The sequence below is a fragment of the Anser cygnoides genome, chromosome 4, assembly GCF_040182565.1.
Source record: "Anser cygnoides isolate HZ-2024a breed goose chromosome 4, Taihu_goose_T2T_genome, whole genome shotgun sequence".
Taxonomy (NCBI): Eukaryota; Metazoa; Chordata; class Aves; order Anseriformes; family Anatidae; genus Anser; species Anser cygnoides.
Window position 1 is genome coordinate 19,228,016 of NC_089876.1, and position 21,952 is coordinate 19,249,967.

Here is a 21,952-nt window from a genome sequence, read left to right on the forward strand (position 1 = left end):
CCCTGGCGGAGGCCGGGCCCGTTCCGGGTGCCGCCGAGAGGTGTCGGGCTGCTCCGCGCCGCTGCGGGCCTCCATTTCCCCTCCTCGGCTCCTCTGAGGACCGAGGTGGCGGCCGGCGGCTGCCCGGCCCTCGGGGAGCGAACCCCGAGGGAGGTAGACTTGTTGGCCGAGGAGAGCTGGCTGGGGTGTGCTTCCCCCAAAAGTTTAGCGGTAGAGAACAGCCACGTAACGCCCCCTTCGGGTGCCCCTCAGGGTAAGGAGACCCTTTTGCTCCTCAGGAGGTTTCTGCGAACAAAGTTGAGCTGTCTGTGGTAAATCAAGGTGGTGTATGCAGCCAAATTCAGGCCCGCCCTACCCGAGTCAGGCAGTTCAGCAAAAAAAAAGCAAAAATTGTGTGATAGGTAGGGAGACGTGCTGCTGGGAATGATCCCATTTTCTTCCTTTTTGTGTTATTTGGGAAAATAGACAGGCCAGTAGGAAACCTGGGACAGGCCTTGCATCTTTGCTAGGAATTGCCAGCAAAGCCTGACCAGGCAGGAACCTTCCCACCCTTGTACTTGTCACTCCATGGGGGCTGGCAGGTTGCCCTTTGCTGTGCTGAAATAACCAGTGGCTAGCATGCAAAAAAACGAAGGGGCGCATTAAACACACAAGAGTGTTTGTTCCAGGGCTTCATATTAACCTGCCTGGTCGACTGAATTTGTTGATGAAGTCTTATCAGATTCTTCTGTTTTACACTTTTAAGCTCAGGTGGCTAAATAACATGAGAAAAGTACACAGTCACCGTCTTGATTCTGTATGTTTAATTACCCTGATTAGGATCTGTCAGGTGTTTTGGCTGAGTAATCTTACACGCCTGTTTGAATTGTCAGCTGAGACTATGATTAACACAGTTTCTTACCCTTTTCAGCATAAAAGAGCTTTGCAAATTGAATTGTCCTGCTTCTTAGTCTCCATAGTCATTCTGCGTTTGGACTGTTACGAGGCATTGTATTGATGTTATTTTAGAAACAGAACTATTCAGCTTGTTCTTTATTTGAAAGGATCACAAGGGGGCGCTCACCTAAAGCAAAAAGTGCCCTTTGTGCATGTATTCCCTGTTGGTTTTTTTTCTGTTTGTCCCGTTCCAATGTTTTGACGTGGTGCTCAGACTGATATTATAAACAAATGAGAAGGCGGACTGTGGGCTAGAATGATAGAGGCAAAAGTGTCAGCATGAGGAAAATGAGCAAACTTATTTGCATGCTCTAATTGTTAGTAATTTTAGTCCAGGTAGCTAATTGAGAGTATTAGCTACTCAGATTTAAAATTAATTGTTTGTTAATAACTATTATGGTGATGTGTATTTTGTTGAATGATGAGCTGTTGTAACATTTGAACTCTGCACCATTGAAGACAGAGGCAATGTAAAAGCTTCTTGAGATCAAAACATGGGCAAGTTACAGAATTCTCATTACAATAGATCAAAAGTAAGCGTTAAGTGTGTGTACACGTACACTAGCATGTGTAGATGGATCCCTACAGCAGAAGAAATAACTGATGAGTTATTTCTTGTTTACCTTATTCAAAAGAAATAATTCTTAAATCTTTTAGAAACCCATGGGTGAGCTGTTTAACACAATGCTAACAACTCACCCTACTGTAACTAAACCTACTGCAACTACTGTAGCTAAAGGAAGACGCATTCTTCTGTAGTGATGTGCTGAGCAAAATGTTAAGAGGTTTCTCATTTTAGTCTGACCTTTTTGTTTGCTTCATGCAGAAAATAAGCAGGATAATTTTCTGCGCTGCACATTGCATCCAGTTGTTGTATACTTCATATTCTTGTTTACTGGGCATAAAATGCCTATTCATTTGGAGTCACAATTGACTGAATATGTTCATTTTGAATAGAGAGGAATGGAAACAGAAATGTAAATGTGAACAGATTTTAACAAATGTTACAGATACTAATGATTACACAACTAAACATCCCAACTTTGTTCCAAAGTCCACTGGCTGACAGGTAACCTGAGACAAAACAAACACAAGTGAAGTATTTCAGCGAGGCTTTATTTTGTTAGTAACCGAGCAAAGTAATTTTTTTTCCATGATCCAGGTAATGTACAGAATGAATCATTATGGCATGAATAATTATGAGAATAATGAATAATAAATGCACATAATTGTTTTAGCTGAGAACTGCCTCGCTCCTGGTACAGCCCAGAATCTCAGTTCTGTAAAGGTACTCCAAGTATGTGTTTTTGTGTCTTATTTCACTAATGCCTCTGAGTGCTGTGCTGAGGAGGAGTGCCCTTGTATAGGGAAATGTAGGAGGCTGCATCCAGGTCACAGTTTGATGCCGTCTGATGGGTTTCACTTCAGTGAATACTTTACTGAATTCTTCCAGTTAGAGCGTGTCAGGACGGTTGTGGGAAGGTGCAAACAATTATGATACGCTGGTGTTGTTTTCCCTCATTGCTTTTCCGCTTCCCTTTGGAAGTTGCACTCTGTGGCCTGTGCAGAACATCTTGTAAGGTGGGAGAGGAGCTGGGGAGCGGGAATTGGTGTCCAGGAACCAATCCAGCTTCGGATTTGGAGCTAAAGGAGACGTTTCAGGGCTGTTTTGTTGCGTGACCAGCGTTTTGAGGCCGGCAGGTGCGATTTCCTCGAGGAGCACGGCGCAGCGCTGCACCCCAACACCCCGCGCTGCCTCACAGCGCCGTTTCCCTAGCACCTGCCGCTGCCCCAGCACCCTGCGGGCAGCTCCCCCCTCCAGATAACCTACAGCGGGACCCTCCCCGTCCCCGCGCGGTTTCCCGAGCACTGTTTCACCACAGCACCCGCGACCCCCGGGCCTTGAGGCGCCCCCAGGGGGCTCCCGCAGCCGCCCTCAGCCCCCTCGGGCGGCGGGGGCGGGCAGCGCGCATGCGCGGCGCGGCGGCGGGCCCGGCGGTGGCGGCGAGGCCGCCATGGGGCGCGGCGGAGGGGCCTGAGCCCGGCGGCGCCTCCCCCGTCCCCGTCCCCTCATGGCGGAGCCCGAGGAGCCGCTGCTGCGCCTCGCCGAGCCGCCGCCTCACGCCGGGCCGCCAGCGGTAGTCAGAGCAGCGCCCGGCGGGGCCGTCAGGCTGTGCGGGGAGCCGCGGGAGGAGGAGGACGACGACGAGGAGGAGGAGGAGGAAGGCGCCGAGGGGGATGGCGAGGAGGAGCCCCTGCTGCGGCCCTCCTGGGGCAGGGAGCCCCGCCGCGCCGCAGGTACGTGCCGGCACCCAGCGGGGGCTGCGGGCGGCCCCGGCACCCTTCCGACGTTTGTCTTCCGTGAATTTCTCTGCTTGCCGTGTCTCCGAATCCCACCTCAAAGAGGGAGAGGAATCGGGGGGGGTAAAAACCCAGAAACGCGCGGGCTCAGTTATGAAACTGGAAAGCATGAGCACGGCTGGTGGCCAGTGTTAAGTATTTGTGCCAGGTGATAACCTACACAACCGTTGTTTGCTGCTTCTCCTCAGACTTTCAAGCTTTCTGCTGCACTATGGCTTTGCAAACAGGTGTGCACCTAGGGGTTAGCTCTTCTACGAAAGGTTTGTGGCACTGACTAGCACTTGTTGTTCTAATCATACAGTAGGATTTCTTGCCAGAGACAGGTTTAAAAAGAAAGTTTCTTTTGCAAGAGTAGTTCATTGTAAAAACAACCAACCAACCCTTCCCCACCAATCTGAGCAAAATAAACTATGCTAGTAACTTTTCCTTGGTAGCCATAGGGAGTTTTTGCTAGCATAATGTGTTTAAACATAAGGAAAAAAAAAAGAAAAAAATATTACGTAACGCTTCAGAGTGGAGACGAGAGCCATGTGTCTTGCCCTGCTGGGGCAATAAGGATGGTGAATGCAGAGCTCTTGGGATCTGCCCAAGACCATGTAAGAAAGTCTCAGAGCAGCATCTTTTCTCTCAGTCTCGTTTCCCTGTCCTCGCCTTCTCTGTCTGTCAGACACTTGTAGGTGCAGGAGTCTTTCCTGCTGTTGCCTGGGTCACGTGGAACAAATGCACCAGGTGTTATGCATGATTATTACAACACTGAGACTGTCTCGTAATACGATTATGGTCAGAACATGCATAGGAAGAGATGGAATTGGTTGAAGGGACAACCCTTACTAATGTTAAGAGAGTGTAAAGGAAGTTTAGTGTTACAGGAATTGTCATGCTACACTGACAAAATATATTGGTTTAGCTTATGTCATTGCTAACTTGATGGAAGAACAGGTTGAAGTGTACACTTGGGTGACAGCCCTGGTGTCCTTGGGATGTCTTCTTCGTTCAAACACAGCAGCTTCACAGCCTCAGACCTCGTGTGAACTAACTTGAGAACAGTTAGATGGACAGTTAGACTGTGGGGGTGAGCCCTGGTCTCCCGGATGGGGGTTTACTCGAAAGAGTCATTTTCACAGCTGTTGCAAGAAGAACCTTGAACACTCAACAACTTTAAGTTCAGAGACTGTACTAGAAACAAGAAGTGAATGTTACATGTTTTCACAGTGGAAAATTTGATTATTTTAATCCTTGAAGAAGGAAACCAACTTGGAAGACTCTTCCACTTTCAACAGACACCGGTTCTGAGTAAAGTGGCATATTTTCACTTGGGGACTATTGGTAAACTGAAAGGAAACTTCTTAAAACTGCCAACGTCCTTCTTTTCAGCCATATGTTTTTGTACGCCCCCGTCGCCGTAGTGATGGCTTTCTAGTAGCACAGTAGCAACACAAACAAATCCTGTGTTTCAAATATTTTTTCTTGAGCATACAGCATAATATATTTTTTTTTATTTTTAATTTAATACATTCTTCCTGCAGCTATATTTCATTTAAGAAGACACATGACTGAAGAATATATTCCCCGAGACAGTAAGGATTCTTATGGTTACAGGTTCTGGGGTTAATGTCAAGGAATTAAAAACTGACCTCTGAGAAAGCTAGCCTAAAGATATGTTGCAGAAATCTTCAGTTTAAAAACTTGCACACAAAAAAATTGCAAAAAGTTTTAAGAGTAACACAAGTATTAACGCCTGCCAACTGCTTTTCTAGTTAATTTTCTAAATGTCCCTTATCTACATAGAGCTGATCTTTTCGTCAGTGTGCGAAGAAGTTCTACAAGTGGTGGTGCTTTAATGCTGGAATGGTGCTGGCATGCCATGCGCGATTGGGATGTGGATGCCACTTGTCAGCTCTACGTGTAGCATACTGCTTTGTGAATAGCATTGTTGTGTCTTAGGAGCAGTTAGTGAACGTGCTAGCCAAGCTGAGAGCTGAATGATGTGATACCATCCTAGTAGTGGTTAATGGACAAGTTTACTTTGTTAGCTTTTTCTACAGAGGAACAGGAATCTTAATAAAAGTGATATGTAAATCTTTAGTGCATTCATGTATCTTTTATGGGTATTTTTGATTTTTGTTTTTTTTTTTTAGGCTTCATTATGTAAATAAATTTTTAAAAAATCATTGGAAAGTATAAACACTTTGCAAGGGTAGTCTCAAATGTTGTAAAAGTGTTGTAGATCTGGCTGAGGTTTATTAGATGTGGGTAAATCAGTGGGCAAGCTTGCACTGATTTAATGGGCTGGATTTTTCAGTCTGCTATTGACAAAGCATTAGCAGGGAAAGCTATTAGTTCTTCTGTGTGTTTACTTACGTTGTTATTCATTCTTAGTACAAATTGCACTTAAAATTGCTTATTTCCTTATTTTTCAGGGCATACAGGACACGCTGTTGATATGAATACGTTTTTAGATGATCCAGAATTTGCAGAAATCATTCTGAGAGCAGAGCAAGCTATAGAGTGTGGAGTTTTCCCAGAAAGAATCTCTCAAGGATCCAGTGGGAGCTACTTCGCTAAGGACCCAAAAGGGGTGAGCAAAATATTTCAAATTCAGAGACTCTAACACTTAATTTAAAATGAAACTTATAAATTCCTTTTGAATTGAAAGCCTTTTACCTAAGTTCCTTAGTACTTTATGGTATGCCAAAATCTATGTTGGAAAAGTCAACACAAGTAAATATTTGGACTTCACTTATGCTGCAAGATGTTAGAAATGTAAATAACTGTTGTTTCTCTGTTGCAGTTTTATCATGATTTGGATGATCTGCACCAGAGAAATATGGAGGAAATAAAAGGGTCTCTTTAACCTCTGAAAACAATTCAGGGATTTTTTTTTTTTGGTGCAGAATCTAACATTTTGTTCTCTGTATACTTCTATGGATTTTGTTTTGAAACAACCGAGCTTCTAATCTGGGTGCTGTTTAGAGTTCTTTAGCAAGCCTTCTATGTTTTTATCTCTTCTTTGTAGATTGTCTTATATTTAAGATGGTTTTGTTTCTTTGCTCCTATATAATTGGTAGACTGGCAAGATGAGTGATACAACCAAATCTGCCTTTTTACTTATACTTGTCTGCTAAATCTTAACTTGGTAGTTTTTGTTTCCCTTTCTTTCCCTTAGTACTAAATGGTACCTGAAATAGGTATGGTACCATCAAAGAGGTGACAAAGAAGTTAGTTACCTGAACAGATTGATTGAAAAGTAACATTTGGGTAGAATTCTTTAATAAGATGACATACTTCTTCACACTTCAGACTTACTTTCACACTGTTTTCTTTAAATCAGAAATACTTTGCTTACGGACCTGTTCTAAAGAGTGGAGGACTCCAAAACATTTTCAGCAACTACCAAAAAGACCGTTCCCTATACCTTTGATTTGTTTTATCCAATTTTATTTTAAGTTCCATCAACAATCTTTGGTTTTAGGTAGATGTAGATGTTTGTTAATTCTGAGATCCTAGTCGAGGTGGACATGGAAGCTGTAACACTTCAAGTGCCTAGGTTTTCAGAACGCCTTCGAGATCACTTCCTGCATCTCCAGAAAGGTCATTTCCCATTTGTTTAGGGATTATCTTTATTTTTGTTTTAGTTTTTATTCGTATTGTTGGTCAGTACAGAATATATTCCTGTTCTGCCACTTACTTTTCATAGATGTCCAGCTTGTTTTAATGCCAGATTTCCGATGATGGCATTTACGCTTTTGAGTCAGTGATTGCCTGACTTAATTCAAATAAATATGTGAATAACTTATGTTGTGTTCTCATTCTAAATTTATTGCTAATGTACAGTGGTAGAACTACCTCTAGAAGATCCAAGAACTGCATGTTATAGTTCAGACTCTTGTGTTCCAGGAACATTTGTTAGCAGTGAGCCCTCTCATCCTACTGGAGGAGACTCTAAGTAGGTTGGGAAGGAGGAGGTCTCTCTTTCTGAAAGTGGAAGAATAAAATGTTTTTTTCTCTAATCAGTTTATGGGATTCTTGCTTATGCCTAGAATGCTGTTTTTATGAAAGCTTGTTCAGTTTCATTAGTTTTTTTAACTTCAAGTCCCTTCTTTACTTCATTAGTTTAGTTCTTTGTCAGTTTTCAGCTTGTATATTTAAAATATGCATTTTCAAGTAGTATACTATTTTTGAAGAGATTTTTAAATTAAGATTACATTTTAGAATTTTTTCCTGGTGTATATTAATCAAGTAAGGAAGCAGATACTTGTCTAATACTTTTAAAGAATTTATTGCTTAACTTGCTTCTACAGTGTTATGCTAAAAATGTTTTCAATCTGCTTAAGTGGAGTTTTCTTAATGCTGTGCAATCAAAGTGTCTTATTCTTTGAAAGTTAGGGCCAATAGGGCTAGAAAAGTCATTCTTGTTGTGTATCTCCATGTGTGTAAATATCTTTGAGGAGATGCTTGAGGCTCACAGTGTCCAGGAGCTAATGAGAACGTAAGCATCGTTTTTGTAACCATAGTATTATGGATGGAGCACCTTGTTTCTATGTTTCTTATGTGGTGATTCTGTTGGTTTTATTTCTGTTTTGCAGTGGGGTGTTGGTTTTGTTCCCGGGAGTGACTTGCTCACCTCTCCCCACTTCATGCAGGTCATTGTTTTGAATGTGTCTAGGAGAAGTGAAGACTTAAACTAAAAATTTGGTGATTTTTTTTTTTTTTTAGTGGAGGCCAGAAAGATTTCATTGCAAAATATGAAAGTATTTACTACCATGACTGAGAATAATACTGAATTCCTAGCTTACTTTGAATTTTGCTTTTGTTCTTCGCGCTTAGACCTTACCTAAATTTGTTATCCTTATTAAAGGTCTGATTAAAAAATATAATTTTGCCAGTACTCTGACTCCCATTTGTAGAATGGATTTCATGTCCTGTTTGACGGAGTGTTGCATCATCCTACTTCAGACCAGTTTTGTGACTTGCTTTCTCCTACTCTTCTTGAGTAATCTTCTCGTTATGTGGGAAAGAGCTTATTAAAAGATGCACTCAGCCTTCTTACTGGTCAGCTTCTGCACTGTTTACCCACGCTAATACCAGCTTAGAGCTAAGACGTTGCCACTAGGTCATCTTACTGATTTGATTCTTCCAGAAATACAAAACTAAAATTGTCTAATTAAAATTATCACCTTTGTGTATTTTATTGGCATAGTTCTATACTGATAAGCAGCAGTTCAGTACTTGAGCAGCACTCTTGCTGAAATGATGAATATTTCTGCATTCATTGCTCACTGTGTAACCAGGAAAGAAAAAGAGATCGTCTGCTGCAAACACAAACTCTTCTGCAAGGTGTTTCTGACCATCCAGCTCTTGGCTAACTGGTAATGTCAATGGAGCCTGTCTAGAAATTGGTTTCGGCTTGCACAATGAAGGCTGGCCTGCTGGGCTGTCTGCTTACTGAGCTGTCTGGTTTTACTCCGGTCCTCAACATCAGTGGCTCTGAAAAATTTATCATGGCTCAAATTTCAGTGAAAACTTGAAAACCATATCTCGATTTGATGCTACAGCACAGCGTGGTCCAGGCGAGTACTGGAACGAGCTAAGCTCCTTCTTAGAACGTTCAGTTTGCGGGAAGTGTTACCCAGAGAGTGACTCAGAAAGGAGATCATGAATGGCTTGGCATATACTACCACGTACACCACTGCGTCTCTGAGAAACAGAAAGCTGCTAGCTTTGTTTTGAGCAGGCAGGTACGTGTGAGTCAACAGGAATACTTAAATAACTTCTTAACAATTCTAAACCTAACGTTGGGGTTTTGACTAAAGTCGTATACCAAGTACATTCAGTTTCCAAAGCATTGTGACTTTTTAAAAAGGCCAATTACTGATGTATTATGTGCAGAGAACATAGGTTTGCATCCCGGACTGTCATGTCACAGAGAATGCTTATTGTAAACTTAAAAGCCTTTTGTGGAGGCCTAAATTGAATAGTAAATGTTCCCTTGCATAGAATTTGCTTGCAATTCTGAAGATACTCTTCGAATCACAGATAGCAGCATGTTGAAAACATAAGAGAACTTTTGTCACTATGTTTCCTCTTGATAGGAAGCTTATTTTATAGGATGAATGCAACTAGTGATATTTTGTAACTCTTTGTTCTGGTAGTTGATGGGATGACTCCAACCGGATGGGCAGGACAGGTGCTGTACTAGTGTCTGGTGGCTTGGGTACTGTTTACAAATGGAATGAAGCAAATTCCCTGTAGCTAATTTTGTCCAAAGCGGGATTAAAGGCAGGTCCAGAACAACTAGCTAGTTCATCTCCATAATCTAGCAGAACTGGCAGTTCATGGAGAAGGATGCTAGTTTCTGACAGCCAGCAAATTTATTTATGACTTGTAGTGTTAAACAGCTACGAAAACTGTGGTATGGCTACCGTCAATGTTTGGTTTATTTAGAGAGTCACTTTTTTTTGGTAAAGATTCAGAAAAATTAATATGTGAAAATATTTTAAATGGTTGTTTTCAATATTTATTAGATAGGACCATTAGGCTAGAGTTTATCACATGTAATTGGAAGGTTATCTATTTCAGTGTAATAAGAATCTTGCGGTTTGAGGTTAACAAATATAGAATCATGTGTAGGAGGCACCTTGAGAAATCATCTCTTTAAGACAATCTTGCTTTACAGCACAGGCATTAACTGGATTCGTGATGAATGCATGGCTAACATGTTCTTAGTGGCATCCTGTTTTGGAGACAGCACAATCCAGAAGTTTGTTGCAGTCTGGTTCAAAAGAGTTTTGCTTTGTATTTTATCTGCTGGGTTTTAAGCATATGATTTCTTGTTTCATTAACAGTAAATGTGTTGTTTGTTTCTCTATAGCAAGCTGTTGCATGGTTCATTTTGTGTCCCATTTTCTGTTCTTTAGACTAAACAACCTCAGTTCATACAATCTTTCATTATTCACATTTTTCTGCTTATGCTGATTGTTTTCTTCAATTTTCTCCAGTTAGTTCACGGATTTCTTGAAGCATAATGTCCAAAATTGAACACAGTACTTTGAGTAATTTTAAGCTTTGGCTCAATGTCTCCAATGAAAATAGTGGCTGACAGTATGAATTGTCAGCTTCGAGTCAAGGAATCTACGGCAGTAGTAAATTACACCACTCTTCGGAATTGCAAAGTGCAGTTTTTTATTTTGATCTATTCTAACTAAAAGCAATAAATAAAATGAATACAAAATATAAAATGTAACACTTGATTATTTGCATTCTGTATATTTGTTGCTTTCCTGGAGCCATTTTGTCTCTGTCTCAAATATCTAATAAATCTGGAATATCTAATCAATCAATCAAGCTGAAACTGCTTTTTGAAGCTACTTTTAAAAGCTCTTTTCTATTTTAAAATGCAGTCCTTTTTAATTTTGTAAAACTAGTAAATGTTAGCTGGTTTTGATTTTCTGTTATGAAGAGTTTAATTTGAATTTGTGCTACTTCTAGAAAAGCGTTCAGTGATGCATCTATTTGATATATCTTTTATTAGATCTATTATTATTATCTTTTTATTATTAGATCTATATTATTATCTTTTTATATATCTTTTGTTAGATCTAGTTTTATGATGTTATCTAAAAAGAGCAATTGTAAAATGCAATGGTTAGTATTTAAAATTATTTTGAAAACTTTTTAACTGAAAGTATTGGTTAATATTTTGCAACTTAAAGCATTCATAGTTTAATTTTATATTATTTATCCTAGAAAACTATTGGAGTATTCAAACCAAAATCTGAAGAGCCTTATGGACATCTAAATCCAAAATGGACCAAATATTTTCACAAGATTTGTTGTCCTTGCTGCTTTGGCAGAGGCTGCCTCGTTCCAAATCAGGGATATCTCTCTGAAGCTGGTGCCTATCTTGTAGATGACAAGCTGGGGCTAGGAGTTGTACCCAAAACTAAGGTAAAAGTTCAAATATATAAATTATTGAATGCAAATATACAGTCACAGATGTGTCGGTCTCTGGACTGTGGTTGTGAAGACATCTTTGTGTATCATGCATTAGTCCTGAGTCAATTACAGACTATTGCAAGTCCTAGTGCACAGTGGTTTAGTGTAGAAACAGTGACTGTATATTTTTTGTTTTACAGGGTAAGTCTGAGAGCTTAATTCTTTCTTTTTTTTTTTTTTTTGAGCTACTTTAGCTTTTAGTATTTTCTGCTATTTTTGTGCTTTGTAATTTGGTGTGAAGCATCAGGATTGCAAATAGCAGCATATAAAGATTCAAATTTAAACGTATTTCATCACATTTCTGTTTGGGATATGTAAAATCACAAATATTCACCTTTTCCTATAAAACTTGCCTGTTGGAAATGCCTGATGCTCCTTTTTGCTTTCTTTGCAACTGAGCATAAAATTTTCTGTTAATCTGTAAATAAAATAAAGAACTGTGCTGTGTTTTTAACATTTGTAATGGCTATGTTTTCATATTTTAAGGTTGTCTGGCTTGTCAGTGAGACCTTTAATTACAGTGCAATAGATCGTGCAAAGTCAAGAGGAAAAAAATACGCTTTAGAGAAAGTGCCAAAAGTTGGTAAAAAATTTAATCGAATTGGACTACCTCCTAAGGTAAGATTAAAGATAAGTGATCTGTGTTTTTCCTTACTCATACAAAACCTTGAATAATAAAAAAACCGTCAACAGTAGAAGAAAAAGCTTGTTGCCTATTTAAAAATTATTTCTGAATGATTGATGGTTGATATAACTGTTACTAGGCAAAATCTGACCACTCTTACAGCATTTCTTCTCTTAGACTATATTTATGATCTAACTGTTTTTATATCAGTTTGCAGGCTAGCTTTTCTGTTGGAGGAGAAAAGCACATTAAAATATTGTACCTCCCTCTTTGTGCTTTTCTTGACTGTTTAGTGACATTCCCTTCAGTGTCTTTTTTTATATTGCATAATTGTTTCTCCCATTGGTATTTATCTAATTCTTTCATATTTCCTAAATCTTTCTCTCCCTTCTATTTGTTTTTCTTCTTTCAGGTATCCTATTGTTACGTTCATCCTACCTTCCTTCTTGTGTACATTACTTCACTGACAAAAACCTCTCATCTTTCTTGTATCCCCAGAACCTCACCACAGTGTCTACTCCTAATCTTTAAAAACACAGATTATGTACAGCTCTGGTACTTGTCATTTCAAGCAATTTTGGTTCATGTGACACATGTTATGCAAGCTGGTATCAGCATGGTTACTCGACACACTGTATATTCATCCACATCTCAGCATGCGTGCATCTATCTGCATTTTATGTCTCAAATATAATCCCTCTTTTCAATTTTAATCTTGAGCATCTTTGCTGTTGCCCACACATATGGAGTCTATTCAGTCTGTAGTTTTATTCCTTGGACTCTTGGGAAAAGTATTTCATGCAAAAAGTATCTGTCTTGAAAAAAAAAAAAGTAACCAAAGCTGCTGGTCTCATCAATGAACATACAAGCTTTTCAGAGAGGAAGATTTTTCTGCTGTAGATTTTGGTGAGTTTCCTATGAACTGGTGAACCAACTGTTCCCAATGAAAAAGAATAGATTGTATTTCTTCCTCTTTACTTGAAATATTACTCGTAATACCAGACATTCATTTATGTTGGTTTGTCTGGCTATGCTTTGTTCCTGGTAAACTCATTGAGTACTTAAACACATTAAGAAACAAACCAAACAAAAAAAATCCTAATGATAGATTTTTTTGATTTTTTTTTTTTAAGAATTTAGGAGTGAAAAAGAAAACACTTAATCTTTTTTTTATATGTATATCACTCCTGCTAGGTGGTGTAATATTTCCAGTGTTCTGTACTTTGAAAGGATATCATCAATTTTTCTGTTAAAGATAAAATTATTTAAATGGACCTATGTGGGAGTGTTTTCCATATACAGTTTTTTAATGTTTCAGGTTGGCTCCTTCCAGCTGTTTGTTGAAGGATATAAGGAAGCTGACTACTGGCTCAGGAAGTTTGAAACTGATCCTTTACCTGAAAACACACGGAAAGAATTCCAGTCACAGTTTGAAAGACTGGTTATCTTAGATTATGTCATCAGAAATACAGGTATCATAGTGTCCTGCAGTATGTCCCTATTCTCTTGATACAGAAATTGTAAATAATGCTGACTGAAAGCTATCAATGAAGGCGTTAATGCATTTCAAATGTTTGTCTTGCAAGTGAAGGCCAGAATGCTGCATTTAAAACTTCTTAAAAACCACAAAACTTGAGATGCAAACATTACATGTTAGAATATGACAAAATCCAAACAACTTTGTGTTGGATCAACAGCAACCTTTTGTTGGATCAACATTAAATATTAGAATGACTATATCCAAACAATGTTTTTATTTAATTTAAGAGTTCAAAAACAAATACTTCTTTCATTTCACTTCAGTTGTGTCAGTTGGCTATTAACTTGTTTCCCCAAATTAGGGTAAGGGATGATGGGGGTTCAGGAAGGATAAGAGAAGCCACAACTACCATCCCTTTTATGCTAAGCTGGATACCATTAACAGCACACTTTCACATCAGTGCAAAATGCTTTGTATTCATTGTGACCAGGCACTGAAGTACAACTGCGATGCGTATCTGTACTCCTGGGTTCGTGTTTCTTTCACTCAGAGGCTGAGATTCTTCTTTTGACTTTGTAGGTGATTTATTTTTCCTCTAAGATGCAAAGGCAGTTTTATCGAAATGTTTCCTTTGTTGCTTCATCTGAGCTGTGCATCTTTAGTGTTCTTCAGGCATGCCAGCATCCGAGGATATTTCTTTATTGATGTTCTACAGTATATTCATCCAGTTAGGGAACCTAAAGAAGTAATATATAGTTAAGAATGATTGGTAAATTTTCAGTCATTCCAGCAAATCAATTACCTCAAAGGTTTTATTAAAGGTAAAACGTGTTGATTTGGGGGGGAGGGGTTGTGTGTGAACAGTTTTGCCTGACTCCTTTGGTAAATCCTCAGTTTACAATATTAGTCTTTCTATACAATTTTAGATGCTCATTACTTTGTAAATGACATGTTGTGACATGCATTTTCTTGTTTAAAGACAGAGGTAATGATAACTGGTTAGTCAGGTACGAAAAACAAGATGATGGGCCTGATCTGTCAGATAAGGTAAGAAAATATTCTGAAACACTGAACTGTTCTGTATCTTGTTCTTGCCTGGGATTAAGTAAATGGCTTTAATCCTGGTACATAGTCTTAAGAAATCTGATACTGCAAATTATTCTAGGCAAAGTGAGTGGAAAAGCTATTTGGATTAGACTAGCCTGAATAGAGAGAGCACTGCTGGAAGTTATTTTTGTGCTTTTTTTCTTTACTAGTTTGGACTATTAGTAATAAAACTGTCTGCTGTTTCTTAAGTACATTTTACATTTCTACATTTCTACAGCTATTCCTGTGCTGCTTATCTTGTACTTGTATTTTAATGTATATCACTATTTTTGTAAGCACATAAGCATCCCTTTGAAATATTCCTTCCCTAGGATATCCAGTGGACTGTAGCTGAAGAATCTACTATTAAAATTGCTGCAATTGACAATGGATTAGCTTTTCCTTTTAAGCATCCTGATGAGTGGAGGGCGTGTAAGTGTTGCATTCTTCAATAATTTGGGGGAAGTAACTTCTAAATAAGTATTTGCAGTCTGGTTTCATAGTTTTTTACTATTATAACCCATCACTGTAGTTATATATCGAATCTTTAAATAATAGCATACTTTACTTCAGAAAGTTAGCAATGAATTGTATTTCTGCAGTGGCATATGCAGTTTCATCCTTGTTAATGTGTGTTTTTGTTAACCCTTAAAACTGTGTAAACTGGTAGTGGAACTGAAAAAATACCAGTGTTTCTCACATTTTTCTCTTAATGTCATATAAAATGACTCGAGTGTAAGGATATACAACTTGTCTCTCTAATGGCAAATTTTCTATTTCAAAAGTATTTTAAGGGTATTGTTTTAAGTGAATAAGCAGACAATCTGCATGTTATTTTTACTCCTCTTCAGCTTTAGCTTAGTAATCTCCAGTTAATACTATGTCCAAGCAGATCGGATATTGATATTTCCAATAAATCTAGATTGCATCTGAAAACATCTCTGACTACTTAGAGTTTAGAGGGAAGTGCCTGGCGGTGCTTACAATTATTTGTCTGAACTATTAGCCAAACAGGTAATTATGACTTAAGTGTGGGCTAGTTTTGTGGGTAAAAGGCTAGCTAATTACCCCACTCACAGCTCTGCGTAGTCCTAGACATCTTGATACTCAATAGCTGCTGTCCCAAGGTATCTCTCTGCTACAGTCAATTCTGCGGACATGGCAATGCCTCCTTCCCTTAAAGGTGGTAGGAAACATGGCAATGCTTGCCTTCTCTTGAAGAAGCTGATTAATAGCAGCTACATGAAAAATTCAGAATATTTTTCTCAGTGTACTTAGAAGAAGGCATCTTAATAGAAACAAAAGACTGTTAAAAATAGGTACTTCTTTGTTCTTCAGTATAAACTGAACATCTGAAAGATTTCTGATTGTAGCCATTATTTTATTCCAGAGGAAACTGCATTACTGCACAAGGAGAAAGCCTCTACTTCTGTTTACAGTATTTAGTTATTGCTTAAACTAAATACTTAAATATGTTTTCATTGTTTGGAAAAAAGCTAAGTAGTTGCTTTTGTAGTTGCAGCCAGATGAGGTATGTGGGGTAACAGGCAATGCTGTGAAAAAGTGTGTGTTACTGAGAACTTTCAAGAGGGAACACAGCAGTGGTAAGCATTTAAAAATTTAATTTTTGCCTGTTGTTAATCTGAAAATGTGTTTTACCTACATTTAGATCCCTTTCACTGGGCTTGGCTTCCTCAAGCACAAGTTCCCTTCTCTCAGGAGACCAGAGACTTAGTTCTTCCTCGCATCTCTGATATGAACTTTGTACAGGATCTTTGTGAAGATCTTCATGAACTATTTAAGGTGAGCAGGTTACCGTGAATTTGACATTACTGAAGAACCTAACTGTTCCATTGCAATTATTAGCTGTTTTTTCTTTTTATGATTTTAACTTGTGTATGCCATGAAGCAGCTTTAACACTGGCATGGGTTTATATCATTAGAGGAAACCATCACCGTTGTGACTAATCAGCCCATCTGAACACATAATTAATTTTTATATATTTAAGTATCACATAATTAAGGCTAGTTAATTTTTATATCTCAAATATCTGTAAGGATTCCATTTAACATACCTCTATAGTGTGTATACACTTTAACTGTATTAGCCCAAGAAATCTTACATTTAATATAACTTACAGTACCTGTATACCTTTTATATGCTTAATTTTACGTACTTTTATTGTGTAAAGCTGATACTGAAATCTTGACCATTGTTATTTTAAATAAGGTTTCAAGTGAAAACTTTGTCAAATTTATTTTAAAGATACTGAAACTGTGCTACAACATTGACGTGTAATGGAATCTCCTTGTCTGAAACATTCCATAAACAATTATGTGTTTTGGTAGAGAACTTGTAAAATTCACTAATGTATCTCATGATCATTTAGATTATTCCACTTGAACGGGGTGGAAAAAAAAATATGTGATTTCAAACTTAATGAAAATGCAGCAGTAACTTCAAAGCTAGATCCTGAAATGCTGCCACTAATATTTCCATCTGACTCAGCTGCATTCAAAGTGACTCTGGGTTTTCTGTTAAACCCAGTAGAATTTGAAGGATTTAATAAAACTGGAGGAGGAAGAGGTATTCCATTTGCAGAGTAAAGGTGTGGGTCCAAGTAGTTTAGCACTGGCGTTTAATGCGTAGGTAGGCCGGCTTAAGTGGTATTTATTGATATATTCTACTTTTATGATATGATAAATCATTTGTTTTCATATATGCAAATTTTCTGCAATAAGTGGACTCTTCTGAAATTTGTTGTGTTGGCAAATATGACCGTGCATAAGATGAACTTGATTAATTTGCATGCCAAACACATAGCTGAAAACAAATAGGTCATTTCCTATAGTAACTGTTTTTTTTTTGTTTTTAATAAAGACTGATAAAGGATTTGACAAGGCTACTTTTGAAAACCAAATGTCTGTTATGAGGGGGCAGGTAAGACTGCATTTCAAAAATATATATATAATTTGTCATCACTTCTCAGATGTTAATTTTTGTATCTCGGGGGTAGGGGGACACAAACTCCTATACATTTGAAAGACACTTGAAGGTCTTTTCATCTTAGACTAAATTTCTTTCTAGAGGTTGTTCTTATTGGCATATACTCAAGACAACAGCACATACTGTTTCTTTTCTTTTATAAAATATTTTCTAAAATGTAGTTGGAGGTTTGGTGTGTTTTTTTTTCGGGGGGGGGGGGGGGGGGGGGGGGGGGCAGGGAATGGAGATGTACATACCTGTATATGCTTAGACGTATATGCTGTATAGACTGTATATGCTTAGAGATGTACATACCTGTATATGCTTAGTTAAAAAACAATCCATCAAAGAATAGTCATGAATTTGGATGGAAAAAAATGGTGGGAAATATAGGTATGTTACTAAATATGACTTAATTTTGGAGGATTAACTTCATTAAAGTTTTACAAGGAAGAAATGAGGTAATAGAATTTCTTCATCCTAGCAGATGTCAGAACCAGTGATTAGCAAAGTAACTCAGGTATTTCCAGATTAGAAATTTGGTGACAACTAAGCCTTTTTTTAAGAACACTGAAGCAAGGGAGGAAAAGGTTTTCTTCATCTCCTTGCTGCTTTAAAATTGGTGTGATGTGCTAGAAAACAAGCTTTAGCTAAAACTTTAATTCAATTCATTCTGGAGTAAGCTAGGCATAAACCAGTGATTTGTGAAAACAATTGGATGAATTAATAGTCCTTTTAGCCCTGAATTTACTGAGAGTGACTCCTGTATTCTTAAATTCAGCATGGGTACTTTAAAGCCAGACATTCACAACTCCAGGAGTGGCTTAATCTGACTTTTTTTCCTGTATCAGGAAGTGCCTTGCACAAGACTACTGTTCTTAGTCAAACATACTCTCGGTTAACATTAGTTTTGTGTGTTGGCTAAAAGCCAACAAACCTTATTCCATTTAATTATTAATAGTTATTTTTGAAATAATTATTTGGAGAAGTTTGTGCAGTTGCTGGAAGTACGCTGAAGTATTCATCCATCTTAAACTGGGTTAAGTGGCTTTTTGTGATGAGTCGATTGGCTACAGGGAATCTGTTCTTTAAGAAAAAGCTACAGGGAAAAAAGCTAATTTCTATAATTGTGAGAGATCTAGCTAAGGATGTCTAAACTAATTTCCCCCTAAAAAGGCTGAATCTGGACCCTTTCTTCCAACGTTTTTCTTGAGGGGGATTTCAGCAGAGAATTTTAAAAAAAACTTTTCTACCTTTGCAAGAATATGTCACTACAAATGATGCCTTCTAGCAATGATATTTAGACTTGCTTTTGGTGTAAAAAAAAAAAAAAAAAAAAAGTATGTTTCAAGTAAGTTTATAGTTAAAATGGATAACTACATTGATTATGAAAGAAGATAGTAATCTTTAGTTCATGCTGTTTGGAGTGATAGCCAAAATACCTGTTAAAATACGTTGTTAAAAAAAGAAGAACCTAAGTGTAAGAATGATAAAGGGCAATGTATTTTGTACGTTAGGCTTCAGGCAACTTTAAATCTGAGGAACTGAAAGTAGTTAGAAGCATGTTGTTGTGAAGCAGGGGAAAAATTCTGGGAAGAGTTTCAAACCCAACTTAAACAATTTTCAAGAATATAGCAATTATGCAACCAAGTAATGCAGACCTACAGAGGATTGCCTTAGGACTTAGGAAATGTAAGTGAAAAGAGGAGTTTCTAGAAGAGCCGATTTGCATTAAGCCATGCTAAGGAATTTCTTCAGCCATGGAAGTGTGGAATGAACAGAAGGTCAGTGAGTTGCACAAGGGAAGAGACATTGTGCCAGAGGGGAAAAAAGGGGGTTGAGATTACAGCTAATGCAAGTATGTCAGCAAAACTGAATTTGAATGCTTGCTGTAGTTTACAGTAAGGATACTATTGAACATGGAGCAAATTATCAGGGTAGGTAGTGAGCACTGAAGTTTTGGAAGTAATAATTTACTTATAGATCTGTCTATCTTCCTTTTTAAAAATTGGAAGAGGATTAACATAATAAAAGAGTAAGATAGTCAAATAGCAGTTGGATGTTATAATGTTACCAAATAAGGTATTTCTACTTGGAATTGATAAATCAATTCTGTAGAAGACTGTGTTATTGAATAAAACGAGTGACAGCTAAACCTATAAGCCTGTTAGCCACAGATTAACTTGTGTGCCCTCACCTTACCTGCTTTTACTCTTTTAGATACTAAACCTTACTCAGGCATTAAAGGATGGAAAAAGTCCCATTCAGCTTGTTCAGATGCCACGTGTGATTGTGGAGCGAAGTAGCACTGGAAGTCAGGGCCGAATTGTTCATCTGAGTAACACATTCACACAGACCTTTCATAGCAGGAAGCCTTTCTTTTCCTCCTGGTAGCAACAGAAATATATGGGAAGAGTAAACTTCTCTAACTGTGGTAAGCTACTTCTGTGTAAAGGCTCTGCAATAATGTACTTCTGCTGTATACCAAGAGCTCCGACTGCCGACACCTCAGTACTTAAATTCTAAAAGACTTAAGAAATGTATTTTGAATGTAATAAGTTTACAATTTTTGTGTCAAAATTGTGAATTCATATGTCAGGGAATGAGAAGAACTTGTCCATACTGTATTTTTATAGGCTAATTTAATGTATTCTGAATAATACTAAAGGGAAGATGCATAGTTTGCATATGCTGAGAAACTACTTTTGAATACAACAGGAATTCTTTTTGTTTAGTATAAATGTGAGAACCTATACCCTATCAATTTCTTTTTATATGCTCTTTAAAAAAAAAAATAAGTGCAGAATGCTATCTTTGTGAAAATGCTTTTCCTTGGAATTTCTTCCTGATGTTTTAAGCTGTTTATAGATTTTTCATAGGCTAGTTACTTGAAAAAAGTCATGCACTTAAGAAAATAATAATAATAAAAAACCTGCTATGGAGACACAAGTGAAAGAAAGGGAGAAGGGAAAATATGCTTCATGTAGATTTTTTTTTTTGCACATGGGGACCAAAAATGGTTAAATAGTTTTCAGTTGAATTATAGCAAAATTCATCCCCAGTAAGTACACACAGTTTCTACTGTGACAAAATGAACTGAGTGTACATTTCAAAGGGTGAAGCTTCACCTGTAGCTTTTAGAACTCGTGTATTTAATTACACGTATGGAAAATGTGAGATTTTTGTTGTGATGAATCTATGAAGAATTGCACAATGTTACAGGTTGGATTCTCAATATGAATATAAATGTGTTCATCAGTCACCAAAGTGGTTCTTCACTGTTAATGACAGAAGCACTATTCATCTCAAAGCCTGTCTGCCTTCTGAATTTCTATTCAAACACACTATTATTTTTTGACTGGAAAAAAAAATACTGTAATACATAGAGCACAGAGACTTATAATTGGACTCTTAGCAATGTCATGCTTATTTGCCAATTTTCATTTATGTTTAAGTTGTGTCTTAAGACGTGATGGTCATGCTTCTAGATCCATGGCTTATGTTACATGATAAATATTTTGGTAATTTTCTGGACAGTGAAGACTGGGAATGGGAGAAAATTGCTGCTTTTATGAAACCTTCAGTATTTCAGACATTGCTGTATTTTGTAATTCTAAGCAATACTGTTGAACTCAAATAATAAAATGCTTGTATTTTATATAATTTTGAGTGGATGTAAATATTAATGTAGCATGTTAGCAATTCACATGATTAACTGAATTGTTTAAGCCTTAAATGTAAAACTTACTGTGCGGTGGAGTTCAAAATGAGACTGAAATGACCACCTTTATAAACTTTCCATGATTTGTTTTTATCCGAACAGTTTATTAAAATTTAAAGAAGGTATTTATGTACCAGACCTCCTACTGAAGAAAATAAATGTCATAGTTGAAAATGCACAGGTTTTTGGCTCCAATGTTGCCTCTGTCCTGCAAAAAAAAACAGTCGTTAATTTAATTTTGTTTCAACCTTTTTTTTTTTCTATGATTCATACAACTTTGTGGTACCAAATATGTAGCTGTCACAGGGTGGAAGTGTTCGCTAAATTGTATCTACTGAGGTGATGTAGCTGAAGTGGCACTGCAAGGTAAGTTTAATGGCCCTGGCCCTTGTTTAGCATGCTTTGCAGTCTGTGCTGCACAGAAACGTTTCCTCGTGCCTCGCTGTACTATTTTATGGCTTTTTCGTAGTAACTGAATTATTATGACTTGGTGACCAGAACACTCGTACGTGCTCTCTAGACCTTTAAAGGCTTCATTGGTGGTATAGTGGGAGAAACTGAACATGCAGCTGCAAAGCTGCATTTTGGTTCGGGGCTTTGGGCAATGCTAGGTTCCTAGGATCACCTTGCCTAGGCAGGTGTTGTTTTTTGTTTGTTTTTTTGTTTTTAATAAAAAATCAAAACTCATCTCTTCTCTGTTCTTTCCACAAATCCTTCCTCAGAAGCATCTCTTCTTTAACACCTAGTTTTAATATTGCTTAG

At 37.7% G+C, this 21,952-nt stretch overlaps 1 protein-coding gene across 2 annotated transcripts; it reads left to right on the forward strand.

The window, feature by feature from the left end:
* Positions 1-2,913: 2,913 nt before the first annotated feature.
* On the forward strand, positions 2,914-21,368 carry PI4K2B (phosphatidylinositol 4-kinase type 2 beta). 2 transcript variants are annotated; one of them, XM_013180980.3, is made up of 10 exons: positions 2,914-3,234; positions 5,718-5,875; positions 11,044-11,244; positions 11,779-11,910; positions 13,236-13,389; positions 14,377-14,444; positions 14,816-14,915; positions 16,153-16,286; positions 17,365-17,424; positions 19,690-21,368. In XM_013180980.3, the coding sequence occupies exons 1-10, from the start codon at positions 3,009-3,011 to the stop codon at positions 19,861-19,863; spliced, it is 1,407 nt and encodes a 468-aa protein (XP_013036434.3). In that variant the 5' UTR covers positions 2,914-3,008; the 3' UTR covers positions 19,864-21,368. The 2 variants fall into 2 exon arrangements, with proteins under 2 accessions (XP_013036434.3, XP_013036430.2); XM_013180976.3 differs by lacking the exon at positions 2,914-3,234 and adding an exon at positions 4,832-4,874.
* Positions 21,369-21,952: the final 584 nt, after the last annotated feature.